This window comes from Podarcis melisellensis (genome assembly GCF_964234715.1).
Source record: "Podarcis melisellensis genome assembly, chromosome: 4".
NCBI lineage: Eukaryota > Metazoa > Chordata > Lepidosauria > Squamata > Lacertidae > Podarcis > Podarcis melisellensis.
In genome coordinates, this window is record NC_138531.1 from 50,273,607 (window position 1) to 50,295,309 (window position 21,703).

The 21,703-nt window shown below is 43.5% G+C and overlaps 1 protein-coding gene across 2 annotated transcripts; it reads right to left on the minus strand.

The window, feature by feature from the left end:
• Window positions 1-5,203: 5,203 nt before the first annotated feature.
• FAM3B (FAM3 metabolism regulating signaling molecule B) lies at window positions 5,204-21,697 on the minus strand. Of its 2 annotated transcripts, none has more exons than XM_081908803.1 (8): window positions 21,262-21,697; window positions 16,354-16,497; window positions 15,605-15,728; window positions 14,246-14,304; window positions 12,159-12,209; window positions 11,688-11,775; window positions 9,495-9,627; window positions 5,204-6,327 (listed from the first exon to the last, which is right to left on the minus strand). In XM_081908803.1, exons 1-8 carry the CDS (start codon window positions 21,284-21,286, stop codon window positions 6,244-6,246), a joined length of 708 nt encoding a protein of 235 aa, XP_081764929.1. In that variant the 5' UTR covers window positions 21,287-21,697; the 3' UTR covers window positions 5,204-6,243. The 2 variants fall into 2 exon arrangements, with proteins under 2 accessions (XP_081764929.1, XP_081764930.1); XM_081908804.1 differs by lacking the exon at window positions 21,262-21,697 and adding an exon at window positions 17,588-17,740.
• Between the last annotated feature and the right edge of the window lie 6 nt (window positions 21,698-21,703).

Genomic DNA, 21,703 nt, shown 5'->3' on the forward strand with positions numbered 1-21,703 from the left:
AACTGTTCTTAACCTGAAGCACCATTTTAGCTAATGGGGCCTCCTGCTGCTGCCACGCCACCAGAGCACGATTTCTGTTCTCATCCTGAAGCAAAGTTCTTAACCTGAAGCACTATTTCTGGGTTAACGGAGTCTGTAACCTGAAGCGTATGTAACCTGAAGCGTATGTAACCCGAGGTACCACTGTATATATAAGCTTGTTACATATCTCTTGGGGTTTTGGGGGGATATATTTTAAAGTACCATGAAGACTGGTAGTAAGTTTACTGGCCTCCCATTCAAAATAATGAGTCAGACACTTTACAGTGAGTTCAGCGATCCATACAAAAAAGTTAAAGGGTGCCACTGAACTGCATGATGCCCTAAGTATTTGCAAAGCAAATCCCTAGCCATTGACTCTACATTGGTGTCAATCCCTATCCCCCTCCTCATCCAAGGCTCCTAGCATTAGCCATACCTCCCTGATCTACCCAGTCAGAATTGGGCTACACCATTCCTGAAAACCAAAATACTGTACTATTGCATGCACCCCAATACCTGAGCAGCAAGAGAGTCCGTGTGTACCTGCAGTATCCCAGGGTTTGGCTTCCTTAGAATAAAGTTCTGTAGAGCCTGTGCTGTCATTAGTCCATATGGTTTTCTTTACAACCTAAGATGGTTTTCTACACACAACCTAAGAAGGGACTGGAGCAGCATTAGCCCTCAACAAGTTCTTGCTTCCCCATTAGGTTTCCAGGGAAGCCTCAAGCCACAACGCAGAGATCAGCATAGAGCAAGACAGCATCTCCAGCTTCCAGGTCACTCATACACAGCCCCCCTGCACCCTCTGGCTGACTGTTCCTCTTCCTAGGATGAGGTGGGGAAAAGCTCACCCATTCATCTCTATGGCAACAGTGTTCACTCTTTAAGATGCAGATGATGGGCATTTGGCTAGGGCAATTACCTTGACAAAGGAAGTCATTTGACTGGTTCAGCAAGTTTCCTCTTATAGATGTTAAAGGTAAAGGGACCTCTGACCATTAGGTCCAGTCATGGCCGACTCTGGGATTGCGGTGCTCATCTCGCTTTATTGGCCGAGGGAGCTGGTGTACTGCTTCTGGGTCATGTGTCCAGCATGACTAAGCCGCTTCTGGTGAACCAGAGCAGCACACGGAAATGCCGTTTACCTTCCTGCCAGAGCAGTACCTATTTATCTACTTGCACTTTGACGTGCTTTCGAGCTGCTGGGTTTGCAGGAGCAAGAACTGAGCAACGAGAGCTCACTCTGTCACAGGGTTCAAACCACCGAACTTCTGATTGGCAAGTCCTAGGCTCTGTGGTTTAACCCACAGCACCACCCACATCCCCTTATAGATGTTACCTTCTCATAAATTGGACTGCAGCTTTCGAAGATATCCCTGGGTATCATCCATACTGACCCCCCAAATATTTAGCAATATATAATTCAATGCCACATAAGAATCTCTTATTTGTAAATTAAGAATGCATTTAGCTTTGACATGCCAAAAACAAGTTTCCCAAACCACTGAATTCAATTTGGCATGGAAATTGTAACCCAACAACTTTTGGAGGACACCACGCTAGCTACCCTTGAATGGGGCAGTGAACAACATTCCCTCTTCCCCCTCCTACCCAGTGAGACTCCTCTGCTTGCAGACATTTGATCCACCCTGTGAGTTCATTACTTTCCAGGCTCTCACCTTCCCGTTCCCCAAATGGAAATCCTGCCTGCAGGCTGATTATTCTATGGAAGGATTCTTACCTCTTGCTCTGGGAGAAAATGCTGTTTTCCTGATGCTCTTGTTTCTATTGTGTCAGCATCAGCTCCGCCTTTCCTGTTCAGGGAAATCGAAACTTAAAAAGGCATCTAACCAATAGCATTATCCCACACCAAAAGCAATATCCCAAGGGTGCCAACAGTGTGTCAGTTTCCCTCGCTGCAGAACACAGAAAGGAAACCAAAAATGATGCTGTCTCATCATGAGGAAACGAAACTTAATTCACTTCCTTGAACTGGTTGCATCTGAAACTGCTCAGCATCACACTAGACTGAGCAGCCATCTGCTCCTTTTGCATTTTATAAGGCACTAGTGCTGTAATGATTACACATTTGTTTAGCTCTTTGTTCTGATTTTCCAATACTCCGCTCCCATTAAAAACAAAACAAAATTAACACCAGCAGCTGAAATCTAGGAAGCAAGTTGCAGTATAAATAAAATGCTAACAACAGGATTCTGACTTTATTGAGAGTTTTCATAGTGCATTACTTGAGTGATCCTTTCAACAATGTTGCAGATTCCAAAGTAACAGGAGTCCAGCACACTGGTGACATAAAATTAGTGGTGGGGCGAGTGGGTAACAGGGGAAGCCATGGGCAGGATAAGAGTTTGTCCTTTATAATGCAAATCATGCCTCTCTGAGGGACTTTATGAAGGGACAGGTCTTTGTTACACTTGTGACATGAAGTATTTGGCCATTAGACGTCCATCAATAATGGCACAGGCAAGATTGAACCAAGAACTGCCTTGGAAACAACTCAGTTACTGTGCTACTCTGGCTCTCAGTAAGAAGTATACTTAAAAGCTCACTAGAACCAGAAAAGCTGTTCACTGACATCTAATAGCCTGCAAGCTCAGGATATGTGGAACCTTGAGCAGACAGCATGTTCTATATTTGGAGCAAACACGGAAAAAGCCGTGTATGTACTGCAACAGGTCCAAATCCGTTGTCAAGCCATCTCCTGATAATTATAAAGGATAATTAGATTCATATGTATAGACGCAGTCCCTAAAATATGCTTAATTCCAACCCGTTCAGGGTTTTGATGCCAGCATTTTGAATTGGGTCCAGAAGCGAATTGGAGTCAGTAGAGTTTGCAAATAATAAGATGACTATGCTCTCATCTTTCCACTCCTGACAGGAGATGGAATCATAGAGTTGCAAGGGACCACAAGAGTCATCTAGTCCAATTCCCTGCAATGTACAAATCTTTTCCCCAATGTGGGGATTAAACCCATGACCTGGTGTGTGTGTGTGTGTGTATGTATGTGTGGCATGTCCACTCAGCCAGTGATCAGATAATAGCCCACACTGCAATCAGCATGAACACTCTCATACCAGCAGGCGGATACCTCACAAGACAATGTGATGCAGGCAAAAAACATCTGTACAGACACAAACACACTTGCTGGCTGGGAGAGCAGACCAGGTATCAGCCAGGATGCTACAAACCAGCTCTTCCCTGTTTAGTCCTTTCTGTAGGTCTTTTGCAAGAATAGCCAGCATGGTGACTTCCAGTTGTTGCTGGACTACAACTCCCATCAATCCCACTCCTAACCAGCATGGACAATGGTTATGGATGATGGAAACTGTAACCCAACAACTTCCGGAGGACACCACGTTAGCTACCCTTGAATGGGGCAGTGAACAACATTCCCTCTTCCCCCTACAACCCAGTGAGACTCCTCTGCTTGCAGACATTTAATCCAGTCATTACTTTCCAGGCTCTCCCTTCCCGCTCCCCAAATGGAAATCCACCCTGCAGGCTGATTATACTGTGGATGCTCGGGTTGCGAACATGATTCATGCGGGATGCACGTTGGCAACCCGCAGCAGCACGTCTGTGCACGCGCGGGTAGCGATTCTGTGCATGTGTGAACCCCAAAACCCGGAAGTAACCCGTTTCAGTACTTCCGGATTTCGGCAGGTGCGTAACCTGAAAAAACGCAACCTGAGGTGTCTGTAACCCGAGGTATGACTGTCCTATGGAAGGATTCTGACCTCTTGCTCTGGGAGCAAATGCTGCTTTCCTGATGCTCTTGTTTCTATTGTGTCAGCATCAGCTCCGCCTTTCCTGTTCAGGGAAATCGAAACTTAAAAAGGCATCTAACCAATGGCATTATCCCACATCAAAAGCAATATCGCAAGGGTCCCAACAGTGTGTCAGTTTCCCTCGCTGCAGAACACAGAAAGGAAACCAAAAATGATGCTGTCTCATCATGAGGAAACGAAACTTAATTCACTTCCTTGAACTGGTTGCATCTGAAACAGATCAGCATCACACCAGAATGAGCAGCCATCTGCTCCTTTTGCATTTTATAAGGCACTAGTGCTGTAATGATTACACATTTGTTTAGCTCTTTGTTCTGATTTTCCAATACTCCGCTCCCATTAAAAACAAAACAAAATTAACACCAACAGCTGAAATCTAGGAAGCAAGTTGCGGTATAAATAAAATGCTAACAACAGGATTCTGACTTTATTGAGAGTTTTCATAGTGCATTACTTGAGCGATCCTTTCAACCATGTTGCAGATTCCAAAGTAACAGGAGTCCAGCACACTGGTGACATAAAATTAGTGGTAGGGGCGAGTGGGTAACAGGGGTGGGCAGAATAAGAGTTTGTCCTTTATAATGCAAATCATGCCTCTCTGAGGGACTTTATGAAGGGACAGGGCTTTGTTACACTTGTGACATGAAGTATTTGGCCATTAGACGCCCATAGACCACAAGAGTCATCTAGTCCAATCCCCTGCAATGTGGGGATCAGACCCACAACCCTGAAATTAAGCATCTCATGCTCTACCGACTATATTCAGTGGCAAAGGAAAAGACACAGATAATTTAAATCCACATACTTCCTCTTCACAGAAGTTACAAGAGTGGGGCCAAAAAAGACAGAAGTGGCCATCTAGTGGCAGCCCATTTAGATCAGAAAAGGTTACTTCTAGGGTGGGTGAGGAGAGGGAACAAAGGAGTCACAGTAGGTAGGTGGATCTTAAACCTTTTCCTAGACACCATTTGCCCACTCCAAATCCCACAGCAGTTTTCCTCACTTTCCAACCTTCAGGTTATTAAATGCGCATATAATCATCTAAGTGTTGCTATAGAATGAGACCTCTTCTGTCACACACATTGACCCCATTTTGGGATTCTAAGATATAAATGGACACAAGCATTCCATTTTGCTGACAGAGGAAGTGATTTTATTTGGGCGAGTAAAGCTAGTTTTGATCATATTTAACTTCAGACTTCGTTAATGCCTCTGATAATTCAACAAGCTCTCTGAGGTATGATTTCACCTTTCCTGTCTCTGTTAAGGGTGTTCTACAAAACACGAAACAGACTATAAATTCCATCCCAAGCAATTTACTGAATTCATGATGTTTCTGTCACATTTTGTATATAAAATACTACACCGCTAATTTTAAAAATTAAATCCTTTTATTTATTCCAGAGCAATAGATGCATATACATTCAAGTATAAAACCGTGAAGCCATGAAACTACCAGCGTCATGATGACTAGATTTGGCTTTAAGATGTTTCAATGAAAGTAATGTGGTGATAATGTGAACAATTGAGACAATCACCGCACATGCAAAGATGATAGCTTAATGAATAGGCGGTTGGCGCGGAGGTGGCAGTTCCAGCAGTAGATCAAGTGATCAAGTGTGTCTGGTGAAGAATCAAAAGGAGGCAGCATGGCGCATGGCGCCGCAGAGCTCCTGAGGGCGGCCAGTGTTGCTTGTGCTGCCTGGCCAGCTTCCAGGTCGCTAGGACTGCTGCCACCACCACCGCTGTCGTGTGGGTGCCGGGGGCACCCGCATCTGGAGCTCCTGGGCCGGAGGAACCCAGGAGTGAGCACGGAGGGGGAAAGAAGAAGCCCTGACCCTGCTGCCCCGCCATTGCGCTGCCGCCACCAAGGGAAAGGAGGAGAGGTAGGAGGGCAGACGGAGGCCGTGAGGAAACATGCGGCTGAACCCAGGCCCAGCCTGAGCCCACCTCCCCGACGGCTAGCGCGCTGCATTTTAAGCCACTAATGTGAACATACCCAAAGTGTGAATGTGTGAGCTGAGCTCCTAGAGAGAAGATTGTGCTCCTGCTCTGCTGCAGTGGTTTGCAAAGTCAGTGTGTTGCCCACACCTCGCCTCACGGTTTGTTCTGCTCCAGACAAACCACGTTATATCCAAGGTTTTTCTTGGGTTTATATCTCTGACAAACCATGAGCCCGGGTTTGTGTGATGTGCTTAACTCACAGCAGCAGATGAACAGGAGAACTGGGGAATGAACTAAGCAGCCACAATCCCCTTGCATTTGTACTCAGCTCATAGTATTGTGGGAAAGTATGGGCAATTTCATGGCCAAAGACATTCCTAAGTATGGCAAACAAATCATTCTGAGATCATGTGGTAAAAATGCAGTGCACTCCTTTGTTGATACATCTTAACTGGAGAATCCAGACCGTTAGTTTTTTGGAATACAGCCTTCTATCTGGACTTCAGCTGGCCAGCCATTATATCGATTCTTTTTCGCATCAGAGTGGTTGATCTGTTTAAAAGAGACATATAAATAGCAATTCAGATTATGGCTTCAAAATAATTTAATTGTGAAAATCTATCTATTATTGCCATAACAGGAGAAAATAGTGTGGCTTCCAATCAGCCACAAGTAGGGGGGGGGCACTTTGGAATGGGGAAGAGCTGCAGCTCATGTTCCTTGCATTCCGAAGGTCCCAGATTCAATTCCTGGCATCTCCAGTTAAGGCTGGGAATAACTCTTGTCTGGAACCATAAACAGCAACTACCAGTCAGTGTGGACAATACTGAGCTAGATGGACCAATGATCTGAGTCAGCATAGGGCAGCTTCCTACATTCCAAAGTACACAATGGAAACAACCCACTCCTTTTATCACTAAGCTTATGGAGAAGAGAAAACGCTAAAGCTGATTTATCTAGATCAGTTCATGTGAACGGCATAGTTTTTGGCTCCATCAAAAGGGCTTGGTAGTGTGCTGCAAAGTGGGGTAGCTTTGGCAAAGGTATTTGCCAAACTGGGGACCCACAATTGAGATCATGTTTGACAACAACCACTTTCCACTTCTGACCGAGAATATTCAGGCAAAAAACTACCTAGGTATTATATGTTTGGGTATCATCAGAAAGGACAGCCCCATGTCCAGTTCATAGCATTCCTCTATAATGTCTACTACAATGTATCTGTATTTCACATTACAGTCATACTTTGGAAGTCGAACGGAATCCGTTCCGGAAGTCCGTTCAACTGCCGAAATGTTCGGAAACCAAAGCACGGTTTCTGATTGGTTTCTGATTGCACAGGTTTGCTGGAAACAATAGCGGAAGCCATGCTGGACATTCGGCTTCCAAAAAAACACCAGAACACTCACTTCCGGTTTTCGATCAGGAGCCAGAACGTTCGACTCCCAAGGTGTTCAGGAGCCAAGGTACATTAAAAAAATGGAGAGAGACCAGGAAGGAAAGAAAAGTCAATGGGCAGCCTGGATCCCCCTAGCTACCTTATATTATCCTGGGGCAAATATCTAAACAGGAGCACTCCTGCTGAGGGGTATGCCATATATTGTGGCATCTTTAATATAAGCATCTGTTTGACAGGAGCCAGGATTGAAAACACTTCCAGCTTCCTCTCCCTTTAAAATTAAGGAGCCTCTGGAGTAGAGCAGAGAGTAGCTGACACGAGAGTAAACTCTTTTGAGCATGTGATACATTTGGGGGGTGTATAGGCCATGATACCTAGCCAGTTTTTTAAGGACATGCAGGATGGAGATAGTGAAGCAACTGAAATGAATTTAGAAAGTGAATCGATAAACTTTCTCAGGTTTATCTAATAAAAAAAACTAAAGCAAATATTGACTGTAATTGCCTATTAATTCAAAGAACCACCTCCTAATAAGGGAATAATTATTCTTGGACTTTAAGAGTTAATGTTTTGGTAGGTTTCTTTCTCTTTTTTTGCAACATCTTAATTCTATTTTGTTTCTGCAGCTAGACATACTAAGTAGCAGAAAGAAACTAGACAATTAAGTGGTATATGGTAAAGATGTGAAACTAATAAGGCCCTGTTTTGATTTTAAAGCAAACTGTTACAAAAGTGGATGATAATATATTGTATGAAAGAGGCTGGATGTCCATTTAGCTGAATTAATTTAACTCCAATTTAATGAGAATAGGCTTCAGCAAAAGCACAAATGGTTCTTTGCTCCAATGATCTGGTTCACTTTCATCAGCACCACAGGGTCAGGATGCCACAGAGTAGGGGGAGGAACATGCACAAATATATTCACAGAACACTTTCTAATTTTTACAACAGAAGTACTTGATTTAAAAAGAACAAAAGAAAAAATGGAAGTGCTTTCAATTTAAGATATACAGTGGAACTTCTACCCATGACCACAATCTGTTATAGAGGCCTGTCCTTATGGCGAAATGGGTTGCTGGTAGAAGTGCCCTTGTGCGCAGGCGCATTTGGCGGCAGCCGCTTCTGAGCATATGCGAATCACAGCAAACCCGGCATTTACTTCCGGGTTTGCTGCGGTCGCGACTTGGAACAGGCTTAAGTAGAGCGGGACGTAAGTAGAGGTTCTACTGTAAAGGACAAGAAAGTATGAAGACATGGTATATCCAAGTACAGTATCAGGTTATCTAATATTGAAGCAATGCAGTCTTATTCAAAGTATTTAAAGTGTCCAAAATAATATAACGATCGTGAGTAATATCTTGAAATATATTACATGAATACACAGTGAAGTGGGTTTTCTGGGGTGGGGTGGGGACCTGAACTGGTAATTTTCAGTTTGCCCTGGAAAAGTTTCTGATGCACTAGAGAGTAATCCAATTTTGCATTTTTATTTTATTTATATTTGATGAATAAAGCAAAAAGCTTTGTTACTGCCAATGTTGCCTAATTATTATTTACACTCATTCTTAGTAAAGAACTTACAAGGCAGAAAGATTTCCACAGGAAAATAAAGCACTGGAAGTATTTTCAACCCACACCACTGCAAAATCAAGAACAAATAAACTAAAAAATTAGTGATAAATAAATCATTCTCTCGCCTTCCTTCACTTACTCTCATAATATTAGTTAAGTTACTGTGTGCAGAGGAGGGTGACCCTATGATAAAGTGTCCGGAAACCAAGCCTTATGCGGAACGGTTGAGGGAGTTGGGCCTGTTTAGCCTGATAAAAAGAAGAGACTGAGAGGGGATATGGTAAGCTATTTTCAAATACCTTAAGGGTTGTCACATGGAAGATGAAGCAAGGTTGTTTTCTCCTGCTCCGGAGAGGACGACTCGACCAATGTATTCAAGTTACAAGAAAGGATATACCAGCTAAACAGCAGGAAGAACTTTCTGACAGTAAAAGCTGTTTGACAGGAGAACAGAATCCCTCAAAAGCTGGTGGACTCTCCTTCATTGGAGATTTTTAAGAAGAGGTTGGAGGTGCCATCTTTCAGGGATGCTTTGGTTGAGATTACCGCATTGGAGAGGGTTGTACTAGATCAACTCTATTATTTCTATGGTTCCATTACTGCAAGTTAGCCAATGTGGATAGCTTTTATTTCATTTGTTTGGATGTCCATCATAGAACATAGCTAGACTACATGAAACACATCAGTAATTAAAGTTCTGCGGTTCCAGGAAGTGTTATTTACATCCATATACATTTTTGAGTCTTACCATTTCCCTTTGTGTGTTGGCTGGCAGTTCAAAACCTTTTGCTGCTATAAAGGCCCAGCTTGACCTGAATTTCAAATTTCTTATTTCTTTACTTCCTAGATCTGCTATTGCCTTTTTCGCATCCTCCATTAACCTATGTGAGAGAGAAAGGATTAATCTGAATTTTGTACCTTTGACAACTCATGTTTGCTAAATGCTAAAGTCTGAATAGGGTAGGATAGATTTCTTCTGATATTCTTATTCAGATTTCATTTCTTCCTCAAATGTTTTCTTTTAGCACATAGAAATAAAGAGCACAATCCTAAGCATGTCTACTCAGAAAAAGATCCCACTGAATCCAATAGATTCATTTCCAAGTATATATGCATCACCTTATCACTTGCTTGCAACACTACCAGTCTTATTTATTCTGTTAAAGCCACCCTTAAAATACATAATAACATGAACAAGTTGTTGGCAATCCCTTAGGAACAAAGGATCCAAAAAAGCCAGCATCAGAGAAATATTGTGTTCCTGTTGTAAAATTAACGGATAAAGCTAATGATTGCACAAATATATCTAGTGCTTTTTTTCCTGGGGGAAAAGGAGGGGGTACTCAACCCGAAGTAAGTTTGTTTGTTTATTTAGGGCCCAGTTGCACTGCCACACTCACACACACACCAGGCAGTGGCTAAATGTAAGATGTGATTAATAAACTCAAGCAGACAATGATCTAGATTACAAATGGCCACAACTTTAGTGATTAGAGATATAGGTGGATTTTTGGCTCAGGCATTGAGTCTATATCATTCCAGCTCCAAACCCTGGACAAAAATAATAAATATTTAATTTAAAAAAGATAAAGGAACTCAGTTCCCCTTTGTTCCTGCCCCACCCCACCCCACCCCACCCCAAATATATATCAGTCATATCAGTCATGATGCTACCAGGTGACACTCTAGAAGTCTAAGTGAAGTTTAAAAATTAATTACAGTCGTATCTTGGTTCCCAAACGCCTTGGGAATCGGATGTACCAGCTCCCGAACGATCGAAAACCAGAAGTGATTGTTCTGGGTTTCTAATGTTCTTTTGGAAGCCAAATGTCTGACAGGGCTTCCACAGTTCCCAGTTGGCTGCAGGAGATTCCTGCAGCCAATCAGAAGCCACGCATTTGAAGTTGAACGTTTCGGAAGTTGAACGGACTTCCGGAATGGATTCTGTTTGACTTCTGAGGTAAGACTGTATCTGGATCATATAGAAATCTCAGAGTTCTTATGTTACAATGCCCCAAGATACCCTCTGTCTCAGTGTATTTTATAACCTGTTGTTTGTTGTGGTGCTATATAATTAAAAATAAAAGAAAAATAAATATTAAAAAATAAATTTAGAATTTTAAACCACTGTTTGAGGAAATGAGTTTTGAAGCCAATATTTAACACATTCCTCAAAATATGACAAGAACACCAGACAGTGGCTCCAAGGGGTCAATGTATGTATACTGGATAGGAAAATTCAACTGTATATAGTAAGATGGGAGGTAAAATTTATCATACCACCACATATTTTGCTACCTTATTTCTCAAAGTCTTAAAATTGAAACTACTAGCTATGTTAAAAACAGGGCCACAAATCTGTTTGCTTACCTTGTTGTTGTTGTTTAGTCGTTTAGTCGTGTCCAACTCTTCGTGACCCCATGGACCAGAGAACGTCAGGCACCTCTGTCCTCCACTGCCTCCCGCAGTTTGGTCAAACTCATGCTGGTAACCTCGAAAACACTATCCAACCATCTATATTGCTCCTTTTCTCTATATTGCTCCTTTTCCTTCAGTGGAAGAGAGACATTGAGTTGGAAGGCAAGAGTTTGGGGGAAAGGGATGTCAGGGGAAGGGAGAAGTTTGCTGGAACTGAGACCACCCTGTTCTAGCCACGAGTGAAAGAGCAAGAATACAATGTTTGAGGGGGAAACACTCTTTCACTCGTGGCTAGAACAGGGTGGCCTCAGTTCCAGCAAACTTCTCCCTTCCCCTGACATCCAAACTCTTGCCTTCCAACTCAATGTCTCTCTTCCACTGAAGGAAAAGGAGCAATATAGAGAAAGTGCTTGGGATGGGAGCCTCAGTAAAGGCTGAGTCGTATGTCCATGATCCAAACAATCTGCTGTAGACATGCTCTACTCTCTGATAACCTCGAAAACACTATCCAACCATTGCTTACCTTGAGCTTCCATCATCATAGGTCACCATCAGGAGCAGAGATTTCTGGGGTGCTTTTTGGACAAAATCAGCCAGTGGTCTGGAGAATGCTGTTAATGGCAGTGGGGAGAGAAACCTACATAAATGTGCTATTTCCCCCTTAAACATTGTATTCTTGCTCTTTCACTCGTGGCTAGAACAGGGTGGTCTCAGTTCCAGCAAACTTCTCCCTTCCCCTGACATCCCTTTCCCCCAAAAATCTTGCCTTCCAACTCAATGTCTCTCTTCCACTGAAGGAAAAGGAGCAATATAGAGAAAGTGCTTGGGATGGGAGCCTCAGTAAAGGCTGAGTCGTCTGTCCATGATCCAAACAATCTGCTGTAGACATGCTCTACTCTCTGATATTGCATAAGTGTCATAACTGCTATTTACATGCATGAGGGTTTTTGGCAGACGCTTTTATAACAATATTGAACATAGACATGCCTCTTACCTCCTTGCCACATGTCAAAAGATTTTGCATCAACAAGCTTCCCAGTGTTATCTGTGAGAAAGGGAATGCATTACAAAAAATGAAAGAAAACAAGACAGGAAAAAATGTTTCCAAAATCTCCCAAACAAAAGTATTTAGTTTAGAATGAAGAGGACAATAAGCACACATCATGCGCCATGTATGCAGGTCTGTGCATCTATGTGTAGGCAGTGTGGGCACCTCTGGCCTTTGAGTCAATCCAGGCTCACCAGTGGGTCCAATTTGGCCCATGAGGCCTTTCTCCCCAAACCGATCAGATGGCGCCACTGATGATGTTCAGCTGATGTGTGGGACCTTCTTGGAAAGCCCACCCTGCATTGATCCCTCCAACCTCCCCAAAGGATCAGCATGGAGAAGGCTTTACAAAACAAACGGTCTGTTTGCTTTTATTGGAGTTTTGTTCTCTTCACTGCTGCAAGACAGCACTGTCCCCGATGTTGGAGCTTATGTCTACTTTAGACATCAGCTCTGACAAAAACTGCTCTGTCACACAGCAGTGAGGAAACAGACACTTGTGTTGTTGCTCAGCTCCATTCTCCAGTGCACAGGTGTGATATAGCGGGGACTGACTTAAAGCACACACTCTTTGGAGCAGTCGTCCGTCCCTGTTCCTCCCGCATAAAATGTTTTTATTGAAAGATTTCCATAGATAAGAAAGGTACACACAGCGTCTTTGTTTTCAGTTTATAGAGCCTTTTCTACAGGTCAGTTACATTTTGTGTGAGACACTGCTATCATACACATTGTGATCTTGGAAGAGAGAGGGAGATTGTTCCAGCTGTGATCTTTAAAAGGGTGGAAGAAAGTGCTGCAAAGAGTGCTCAGTCCCTGCTCTCCCATGCTGAAATGGGATCATAGAGAATACAAGGGATTTCTACAGGTGTGGGGGGGGGAGGGGGAGACAATCCACCTGACAATCATGTGACATCTAAGTGACATGAGACTGACAAATGGATTGTCCCACCCACCTGCTAAAGTTGGTCGGTGGGGTGAGGCCAGATAAAGATCCCAGAGCCAAAAATAAATAAATCCCTGCTCCTGGTATAGGTAAAGGTCCCCTGACCATTAGGTCCAGTCGTGACCAGCTCTGGGGTTGCGGCGCTGATCTTGCTGAGGGAGCCGGCGTACAGCTTCTGGGTCATGTGGCCAGCACGACTAAGCCGCTTCTGGCGAACCATAGCAGCGCATGGAAATGCCATTTACCTTCCCACCGGAGCGGTACCTATTTATCTCCTTTCACTTTGACGTGCTTTCGAACTGCTAGGTTGGCAGGAGCAGGGACCGAGCAACAGGAGCTCACCCCGTCGCAGGGATTCGAACCGCCGACCTTCTGATCGGCAAGTTCTAGGTTCTGTGGTTTAACCCACAGTGCCACCTAGGTCCCGCTCCTGGTATAGACCACTGCAAAAGTTGGCGGGGAAGATACCAAAAATAAACAAATTTCAGTTACACTGCTAAGTTTCTATCTAAGGAAACACCTAATCTATAATGATATAAATCCTAAGATCCAAACAAAAAGTTAAAGTCCAGTTGGTAAAGCATTAGACTCTTTATCTCAGGGTAATGGGTTCGAGGCCGATGTTGGAGGAAAGATTCCTGCATCGCAGGGGGTTGGACACGTGATGATCTCTGTGGTCCACTCCAACTCTACAATTCTATGATTCTGTGAATCCATGGCTCCTTATAAAACTCACTGAATTACAAGTTGTGTTGTGTGCAAAAGGAAGAGCACCGAGGAAAATCTATGATAAGCACTATAAATGAGACAAAGCAGGTGAGGTATCACTGTTGTAAATTATACATTTTATAATGGCCACTAAAGTCTTTAAAGAGCACTTTTAATGAGTGCTCAAACACTTTCAAGACAGTAGCTCAGCAATCCTTATGGCAATCATGGCAGACAGGCCAAGGCAAGGCCACCAGAGTGAGTTAATGGCAGAGACGAGATTCCCAGTGTTGCTTTCTTGGTTCACAGTCTCATAGCCACTTTGACATAGCATTTTTATTTCTTTAAAAAAGCACATACAGGATTGTGTCTTTTTACTCACAGTCCACAATGGCAACATTTATTCCTCTTCCAACATTTTTACTTTCTTTGCTCATAAGTCTGAAATGGAAACACAAAGTGTTTATCTGGGAAATATGGCAGACAGGAGGTGCTTTCCTGTGGTATTTAATAATGAGATAACAGTAGAGGGTGATGTTAAACTCTGTCCCCACTCTGTCAGGACTTTGAAGCACAGTGTGGGGCTTTTTGAAAGCCCTTTTGCAAACAGCCCCACACTGCTCTTTAAATCAGCCCACTCACTGTCCTTTGTTTGCAATAAGGCTTTCTAACAGTTCCATGCTGCTTTTTGAAACTTCTGTTGAAACACTACTAAAATGGATACCCTCCCCTCCCCTCATTTTAACAGTGGTTTCAATGGAAACTGCTTTCCCCTGCTGAAACAAGGTGTACAGTACTTGCAATACCCATGGTGGACATTGGGCGTGCACCTAGCTTCAGCAAAGGAACCATTAAAAGCTCACTTTAAGCTCCCAGTGGTTTCCTTGAAATTACTGCCCTCACCTTCTGTCACATTTCACATCAGGTGTAGGGTGAGTAGTCTATTTAGAAGCAAGTCTCACCTTTTTCAATAGAACTTACTCCTACCTTAAGCGTGTTTAGGATTGTAGCATCAATGCACTAATGGAAAACAACAACCCACTTTTGTGACAAAACAACACCATTAGCCATTTAATCAGTGGAACACTTGAATAAGTTGAGTAAGCCAACTTTAAACCAATTTCACTCTCATTGCATCCTTTTCTATGGGAACTGTAGCTTTATTCCTAGCTGGATAAATGGGTACAGTATTTGCAAGCGTCCATTTGCTAGAATTTTAGTCTGTTTCTCAAAAGTTTTTTTTAACTGTTTATATATATCTTGTGTGTAAATTGCCTTGAGATGTTGGTTTTGAAGACAATTAAAAAACTGTAATAAAAATAGTACGAAGGTTCCGAAAATTATGTCCACAGGAAGCTGCCTTGTACAGAATGAGACCACTGCCCCATGTAGCCCATGACTGTCTATATATTAATTCCCCAAAGGCCCAAGTCAAGGTGGTTGGGGAGTTTGGTACAGTTCCCCCAAAAGGGCCCTCTTTCCCCCCAAAAGGAATGCATGAAATTTAAGTAAGGAATGCCTTGAATTAAAAATATACTGTGTCTATACTTGTACACTGAAGCACCTACAGATGGAGAGAAAAGGCATGCAGCAGTTGGAGTGATTGTCTATGGCCCCTCCCTAGTTTTAATAGTGTTAAAACTTCCTACCTTCTCATACCACTACAACTACCACTGGAGGTCCAATGGACTCTGTTATAAATAAATGGCAAAGGTGGCCTTAAGTGTTGTTCAGTACTCACAGCTGATCTTCAAAACAGATCTTGGCGATGGACTTCTGACCACCACCACTGAGTATGCGATAAGCATAGCTCCCAGGCGAACATGGAGACCAGTGGTCACATTTCAGTCTTTTCGGGAGTGGTGCTGAAAAGTATGGTACATTAGATAGGAAGGCCTTTGAACACTGGGCAACCATCATTCATAGTTGAAACCCAACACACAACTAAGCATTCTAATGTCCACTAAAATTACCAGTAATTGGTCTGACGATGTTTAACTCAACTTTGGATTGCAGCCAACATTTATTTTGTCATGTTGTAAATTATAACCGTTAAGTATAGCAGGTTTTTCTTCTTCATGTGACAAGTCATCTTAACCAGTGCTGATGTCAAACAATATAGTTTCCTCAAACCTGTGGCTGCTGCCAACCCAGATATTTTATCTGATCACCCTCAATGTTTTGCAGTCAGTGAACTGGAACATGGGTGAGGAAAGACTGAGGTAAATGTTAAGGTCGGGTGCTTCCTTTAATAATCAAGGAGATGTAGAGAGCAGATGTGGTGCAGCAATGATTGCATATTTCAGGTAGAGGCAAAGAACTATTCTTACAGTCTGAAGGGGTGGGATTTACTCTACTAAATAATCAGACCATTTTTACTTGGGTAGCACATGAGACAGAAGTCATTTTTTTTTTTTTTACAAAACTTCTAATTAAATAACCATGTGCCTTAGAATATTAAAATACATCCAGGAGAATGTGATCACATACCTTTAAGTTTTGGTTTCTCAGCAATGTTCTGAAGATCATCAAAAGCTGATGCTAAGGAGTCTTCAGGTATAATAGATGCCAATAGGGATCCAAAGTACCAGGCACAGACAGTTGCAAAGATAAACCCTCCTAACTTCATAAAATCTGAAAAAAATTAACAAACATTTTCATGACAGTCGAGACAATCTATGTACATTCAGAAGGAAAAGTGGCAACTGCCAGGCTCAATGAGCCACAAAATATTGTTGCACGCCATCCCAATCGCCAGGCAGTGCGAGATTCCATGAGTTCCATGCACTTGACCAGAGTTTGTGTTTCCTTTGGAAATGAGGCACAGCGGAGGCTGTGACATATGGTTTATTCACACAAATATAAAACCTGAGTTCACATCATTAACACCCCCAAAAGGTACTGTTTCTCCCATAGCCCCAGCTATGTTGATGATGGTTGCTGCAAGTGATTCCCAAACAGAGAAGATGCAAGTGTCTGAAACATGTCTAGCAAAACTGTCGCATTGGGATAATCCTCTGGCCTCCCTGCTCCTTTATAGCAAACCTTCTGCTACCCAAAACAGTTCTTCTGTTTACATTTCTTAGTGTAGAGAACTTTCCTATTCCTCTTAATTCAAGAGGGTTCTGGAAGCTTCTCTGCGTGAAAGTAGAAGGTTCATGATGTTTGTGTTATTCCTTCAGAGAAGCTGAGTACAGTTGGCTTAAACTGGTTCTATCTCTTTCTGTCAAGGTCATGCTGGCTATAAAAGTAAGGCCAGAAGGAGCCTGGGTTTCACTTTCTCTATCTCTTTTCCTTCTGGTGTGATGTTCTGTACATAATATGCTTAGTGTTAAGGTTTAGACTTATTATAAATTATTGCAAGTTTAAATTAGATCTGTTGCAACTGGATTTCTTATGGACAGTGCCAATCCTGAATGTATTGAATTTGTGACCATTATGCTCATTTGCCTTCAGTAGCAGTAAAGCTCTGCTGGATGAAATACAATTGCCTCTGCTCTAATCCCATAAACCCATAAACAGTCATGATTTTACCCTGAAAGGTAAGAGACAAAACTTTTCACCCAGTGAACCAGGAAGTCCTATATACTGCATAGAATAAAAAAATCTGAAGTGTTGGAAGGGACCCGAAGGATCATCTAGTCCAACACCCTGCAATGCCAAAATATGCACCTATATGGGGATCAAACCCATGGCATTGGTATTATCAGCACTGTGCTCTTACCAGCTGAGCTAAAATACCGTGTGGTGTCCACCTAAAGACAGTTATGATGGCTGAATAATGTCTGTTTGGAATTTGTTGTTGTTTAGTCGCTTAGTTGTGTCCGACTCTTTGTTACCCCATGGACCAGAGCACGCCAGGCACTCCTGTCTTCCACTCCCTCCTGCAGTTTGGTCAAACTCATGCTGGTAGCTTCGAGAACACTGTCCAACCATCTGGTCCTCTGTCGTCCCCTTCTCCTTGTGCCCTCCATCTTTCCCAACATCAGGGTCTTTTCCAGGGAGTCTTCTCTTCTCATGAGGTGGCCAAAGTATCGGAGCCTCAGCTTCAGGATCTGTCCTTCCAGTGAGCACTCAGGGCTGATTTCCTTCAGAATGGATAGGTTTGATCTTCTTGCAGTCCATGGGACACTCAAGAGTCTCCTCCAGCACCACAATTCAAAAGCATCGATTCTTTGGCAATCAGCCTTCTTATGGTCCAGCTGTTTGAATACTTGCTCTTTTTTCTTCTTCATTACCTTGATTTCCTAGGATAGGGATGGGAACCTCAGATGCCAATCTAGGCCTCTTTTGTCTGGCCCTCCTCCCCAGGTCACACACCCTTTCCACAGTCATGCTTTGCACTCTGCTCAAGTGTATTGCCTTTCTCAAATGGGTCTTTGAATTCTAATCATGTGCCTAGCTTGCCTAAATAGAGGATAGAGGGAGTTGTGGGGGTATATGTAGAAACCAGCCTATTATACAAAGGTAAAATGTACCATATATTCACTGCCTTGACCAGTTTTGTTCTGGCCCTACCTACCACTGGCATGTGGATTCCTCCTGGAAGAGAGCCCAGAAAGTAATGTGGCCCTCGGGCTAAAAAAGGTCCTCCACCCTTGCTATAGGACATAGTACATAGTACATAGTCATGAATTTAGGCATTATGAATTTATATAGATATCAAACTCCAGCCACAAATCATTATGGAAATATTTATTGGATATCTACAGCCTTCAAGCATTCCACACATTTTCTTAAATCGATTGTACAACACGCTACTCACGAAGTTACACAAGGAATTTAAGCCTTGCCAGCAAATATTTTTGCCAGCCTAACTTTTCTTCATATTCACTTCTTTGGAGCACACACGCTATCACTATCACAGACAGCTTAACACTCCAGCTTCTACAGAGTAAATGTTAGCTCTTCACAAATCTAATTACAGTGGTACCTCCAGTTAAGAACTTAATTCGTTCTGGAGGTCCGTTCTTAACCTGAAACTGTTCTTAACCTGGGGTACCACTTTAGTTAATAGGGCCTGTAGCTGCCTCTGTGCCGCCGGAGCACGATTTCTGTTCTCATCCTGAAGCAAAGTTCTTAACCCGAGGTACTATTTCTGGGTTAGTGGAGTGTGTAACCTGAAGAGTCTGTAACCCGAGGTACCACTGTACATGCTAGCCATTTACGGTACTCATTATGGAGGGTTACAAAGAGCTCACTCATCACTTTCTTCTGCCTTGTAATATACACAACTATGAGACCCTCAAGGCACTACCAAAAAGCTAGCCAGCCAGATTCTGCCCCCCACTTGCAGCAATACACCTTTGCAATGTAACTTACAAATATAAACAAGTCAATCCAAGAGTAATGTAAACATATACATTTTCAGAAGTGCAAGTTGTCAAAACTTGAAACTGTAGAAGTTCTCCAAGTCACTTACATTAAATAAAACCTTCTTGGCAGTCAATACGGTTTGGGGCTTTAAAAAAGTAGCCCATAACTTTCTCACTGCTAGAGCACATAAAGCTACCTTATGGTGGCCAACTTTTCTACAATGGCCAGAAACCATCTAGTTCTGAAAACATATCATTGCCCTTCTAGGGAGTTCTGAAATGAAGAGAGGAATCTATCCCTAGATGAATTATAGAAATGCCAATGCAGGATATAGCGCACAATATCGTTCATCCATCCTGATTCATATATACAAAGAAAGTGATTTGTTTGCTACATAGGGCATAAACATCCACCAACCACTAGTGGGGCTTTATGGAGCAGTACGGCCACATACACAGAACAGATGCTCCCAGAAAAGGCAGTGGGAGTGGGTGGGCTGGACGATCCAATGTCAAAGCACAACAGGTTAAACTGGCTCATAATCCAGCAGATTTCAGGCCAGCTCAGCCTCTAAAAACAACAACCCAGAACTCTTCAGACAAGGTTCTTGATCAGGTGTCTTAAACCTTTTCAGACCCAATACCCCTTTAGAAACCCAAATATGCATTTGGGGACCATTTTTTAAGATAAGAAAAAACTAGAGTCAAACCCCTGCTCCTGCCCTCATAAGGGATTATTAATAAAGCGAATTCCTTTAATATCCCCACAAAAGCTCTTGGGCCTATTTGTCTGCGATATTGCAAGCTTAATAGCTTCCGGAGAAGCTCCTGTGCCTTCAAATTCTATCCACTTTGAAGGCAGGGGAACACAAAGCTTTGTTACACAGTAGTACCTCTGGTTATGTACTTAATTAGTTCCGGAGGTCTGTTCTTAACCTGAAACTGTTCTTAACCTGAGGTATCACTTTAGCTAATGGGGCCTCCCGCTGCCGTCACACAATTTCTGTTCTCATCCTGAAGCAAAGTTCTTAACCCGAGGTACTATTTCTGGGTTAGCGGAGTCTGTAACCTGAAGCATATGTAATCTGAAGTGTATGTAACCCAAGGTACCACTGTATATAGAAAGGTTCAGGAGACAGACTGAAGCAGAGAGCACCCAATTACTCAGAAACAAAAAAAAAAAAATTATTATTTAAAAGTGCTCAGAAACAATATTGCAGCTTGGGCACACTCCATGAAGAAAATAATAAATATTATTGCTTACAGGACGTTTTGTTCTGTAGTGCATGGATAGCTGAAGGATTTAGGAGAGCTGACAACTGCCAAGTTGCACACAAAATGTTGCCAAGAATAATTCAGGAAATAGAGCAATACAATCTTGGTTCTGCAACATAGAAGGGAATTGCTACGGAATCATTAGCTAGACATTTGGCTCACAAATTGCAACACGGGCCACCCCTCCAAGTTGATGGGCATTGCCATTCAAATAGTGTCTGCCACATCTTGCGACTGATTATCTGGGGTGAGGCTTAACTGGGCCCCACAATATCTTATTCAAGTTGGCACCTCTGATGCACAATGTCCATTAGGTTAAAACAGAGGTTCTCAAGCTTTTAGCACATTAAGCCTCTGCTTGAATAAACCTCTATTTTAACCTAAGGGATATCATGCCAGTTCAAATAGAGCCCATGAGGGGAGTAGGTGGGGCCTCCCACATAACTGTCAGGATCCTGACACCCAGTTGCAGACTGGGTGGGAAATCCTTCTGTGTTAGGGAAGTTAAACGTGACGGGGACAGGGCTTCTTCCCCCTCATATCCCGCCCTGATGAGCCGCGACCGCTCAGCAGCGAGGAGAAAGCACTCTGTGCGTGCTCAGAGGCGCGCTTTTTAAACGCCCTAGCGCTGCAAAAAAGTTTGGGTTCCCGGGAGCAGATGGGTCGAGTCTCGTCATCAAGAAAGCGCAGCAGCAACCGCGGAAGTTTGCGCAGCCTCTGACAAGGAAACAGGTCGCTTAGAAATAACGAAAAGGCCAGAAAAGGTCGGGGGTGGCGGTGGGGGGGGGGAACCTTTTGAGCTACTCACTGTTGCAGGCCGCCCGCACCATCATCTCCCCTTCTTGCTGTCCCAGGTGGCGGACGAGGAAACCGCGGCGCTCCTCGCCCTCTTGCCCTCAGCGCCCGGCGCTTCCCGGTTCACGCCCCAGCCAGCCCGCTCGGCTGCAGTCGCCGCCCTCCTCCGCCCGGGAGGCTTCTCTCGCGGGGAAGGAGCCGTCGGAAAGCGGTGCCACCAGCCGAGTGCGGGCTCGTCAAGCGGCTGACGGTTGCGCCGCCGCCACCTCTACCCTCGCCTGCAAAACGGGCTTTTGGAATAAGCTTCGCGAGCGCGTCACGAGGAAGGGAGTTCCGCTGTGCTCGGCGGGCTCCCATTGCCGCGCAGGACAGTCCAGCCCAGGCTCGTCTACGCGGGCGAGTTGGGTTGGAACTTGCTCCCTCCGCCGCGAAGGGTGTTTGGAGGAGCTTGAGGC

What these genes read in the sequence shown, in the direction of transcription:
- FAM3B (XM_081908803.1), bottom strand. Translation starts at nt 21,286, where the DNA reads ATGATGGTGCGGGCGGCCTGCAACA. An exon ending in TGAGAAACCAAAACTTAAAG is followed by an intron (nt 15,729 to 16,353) that starts GTATGTGATCAC and finishes CATACTTTTCAG; the next exon opens with CACCACTCCCGAAAAGACTG. An exon ending in TTTTGACATGTGGCAAGGAG is followed by an intron (nt 11,776 to 12,158) that starts GTAAGAGGCATG and finishes TGCCATTAACAG; the next exon opens with CATTCTCCAGACCACTGGCT.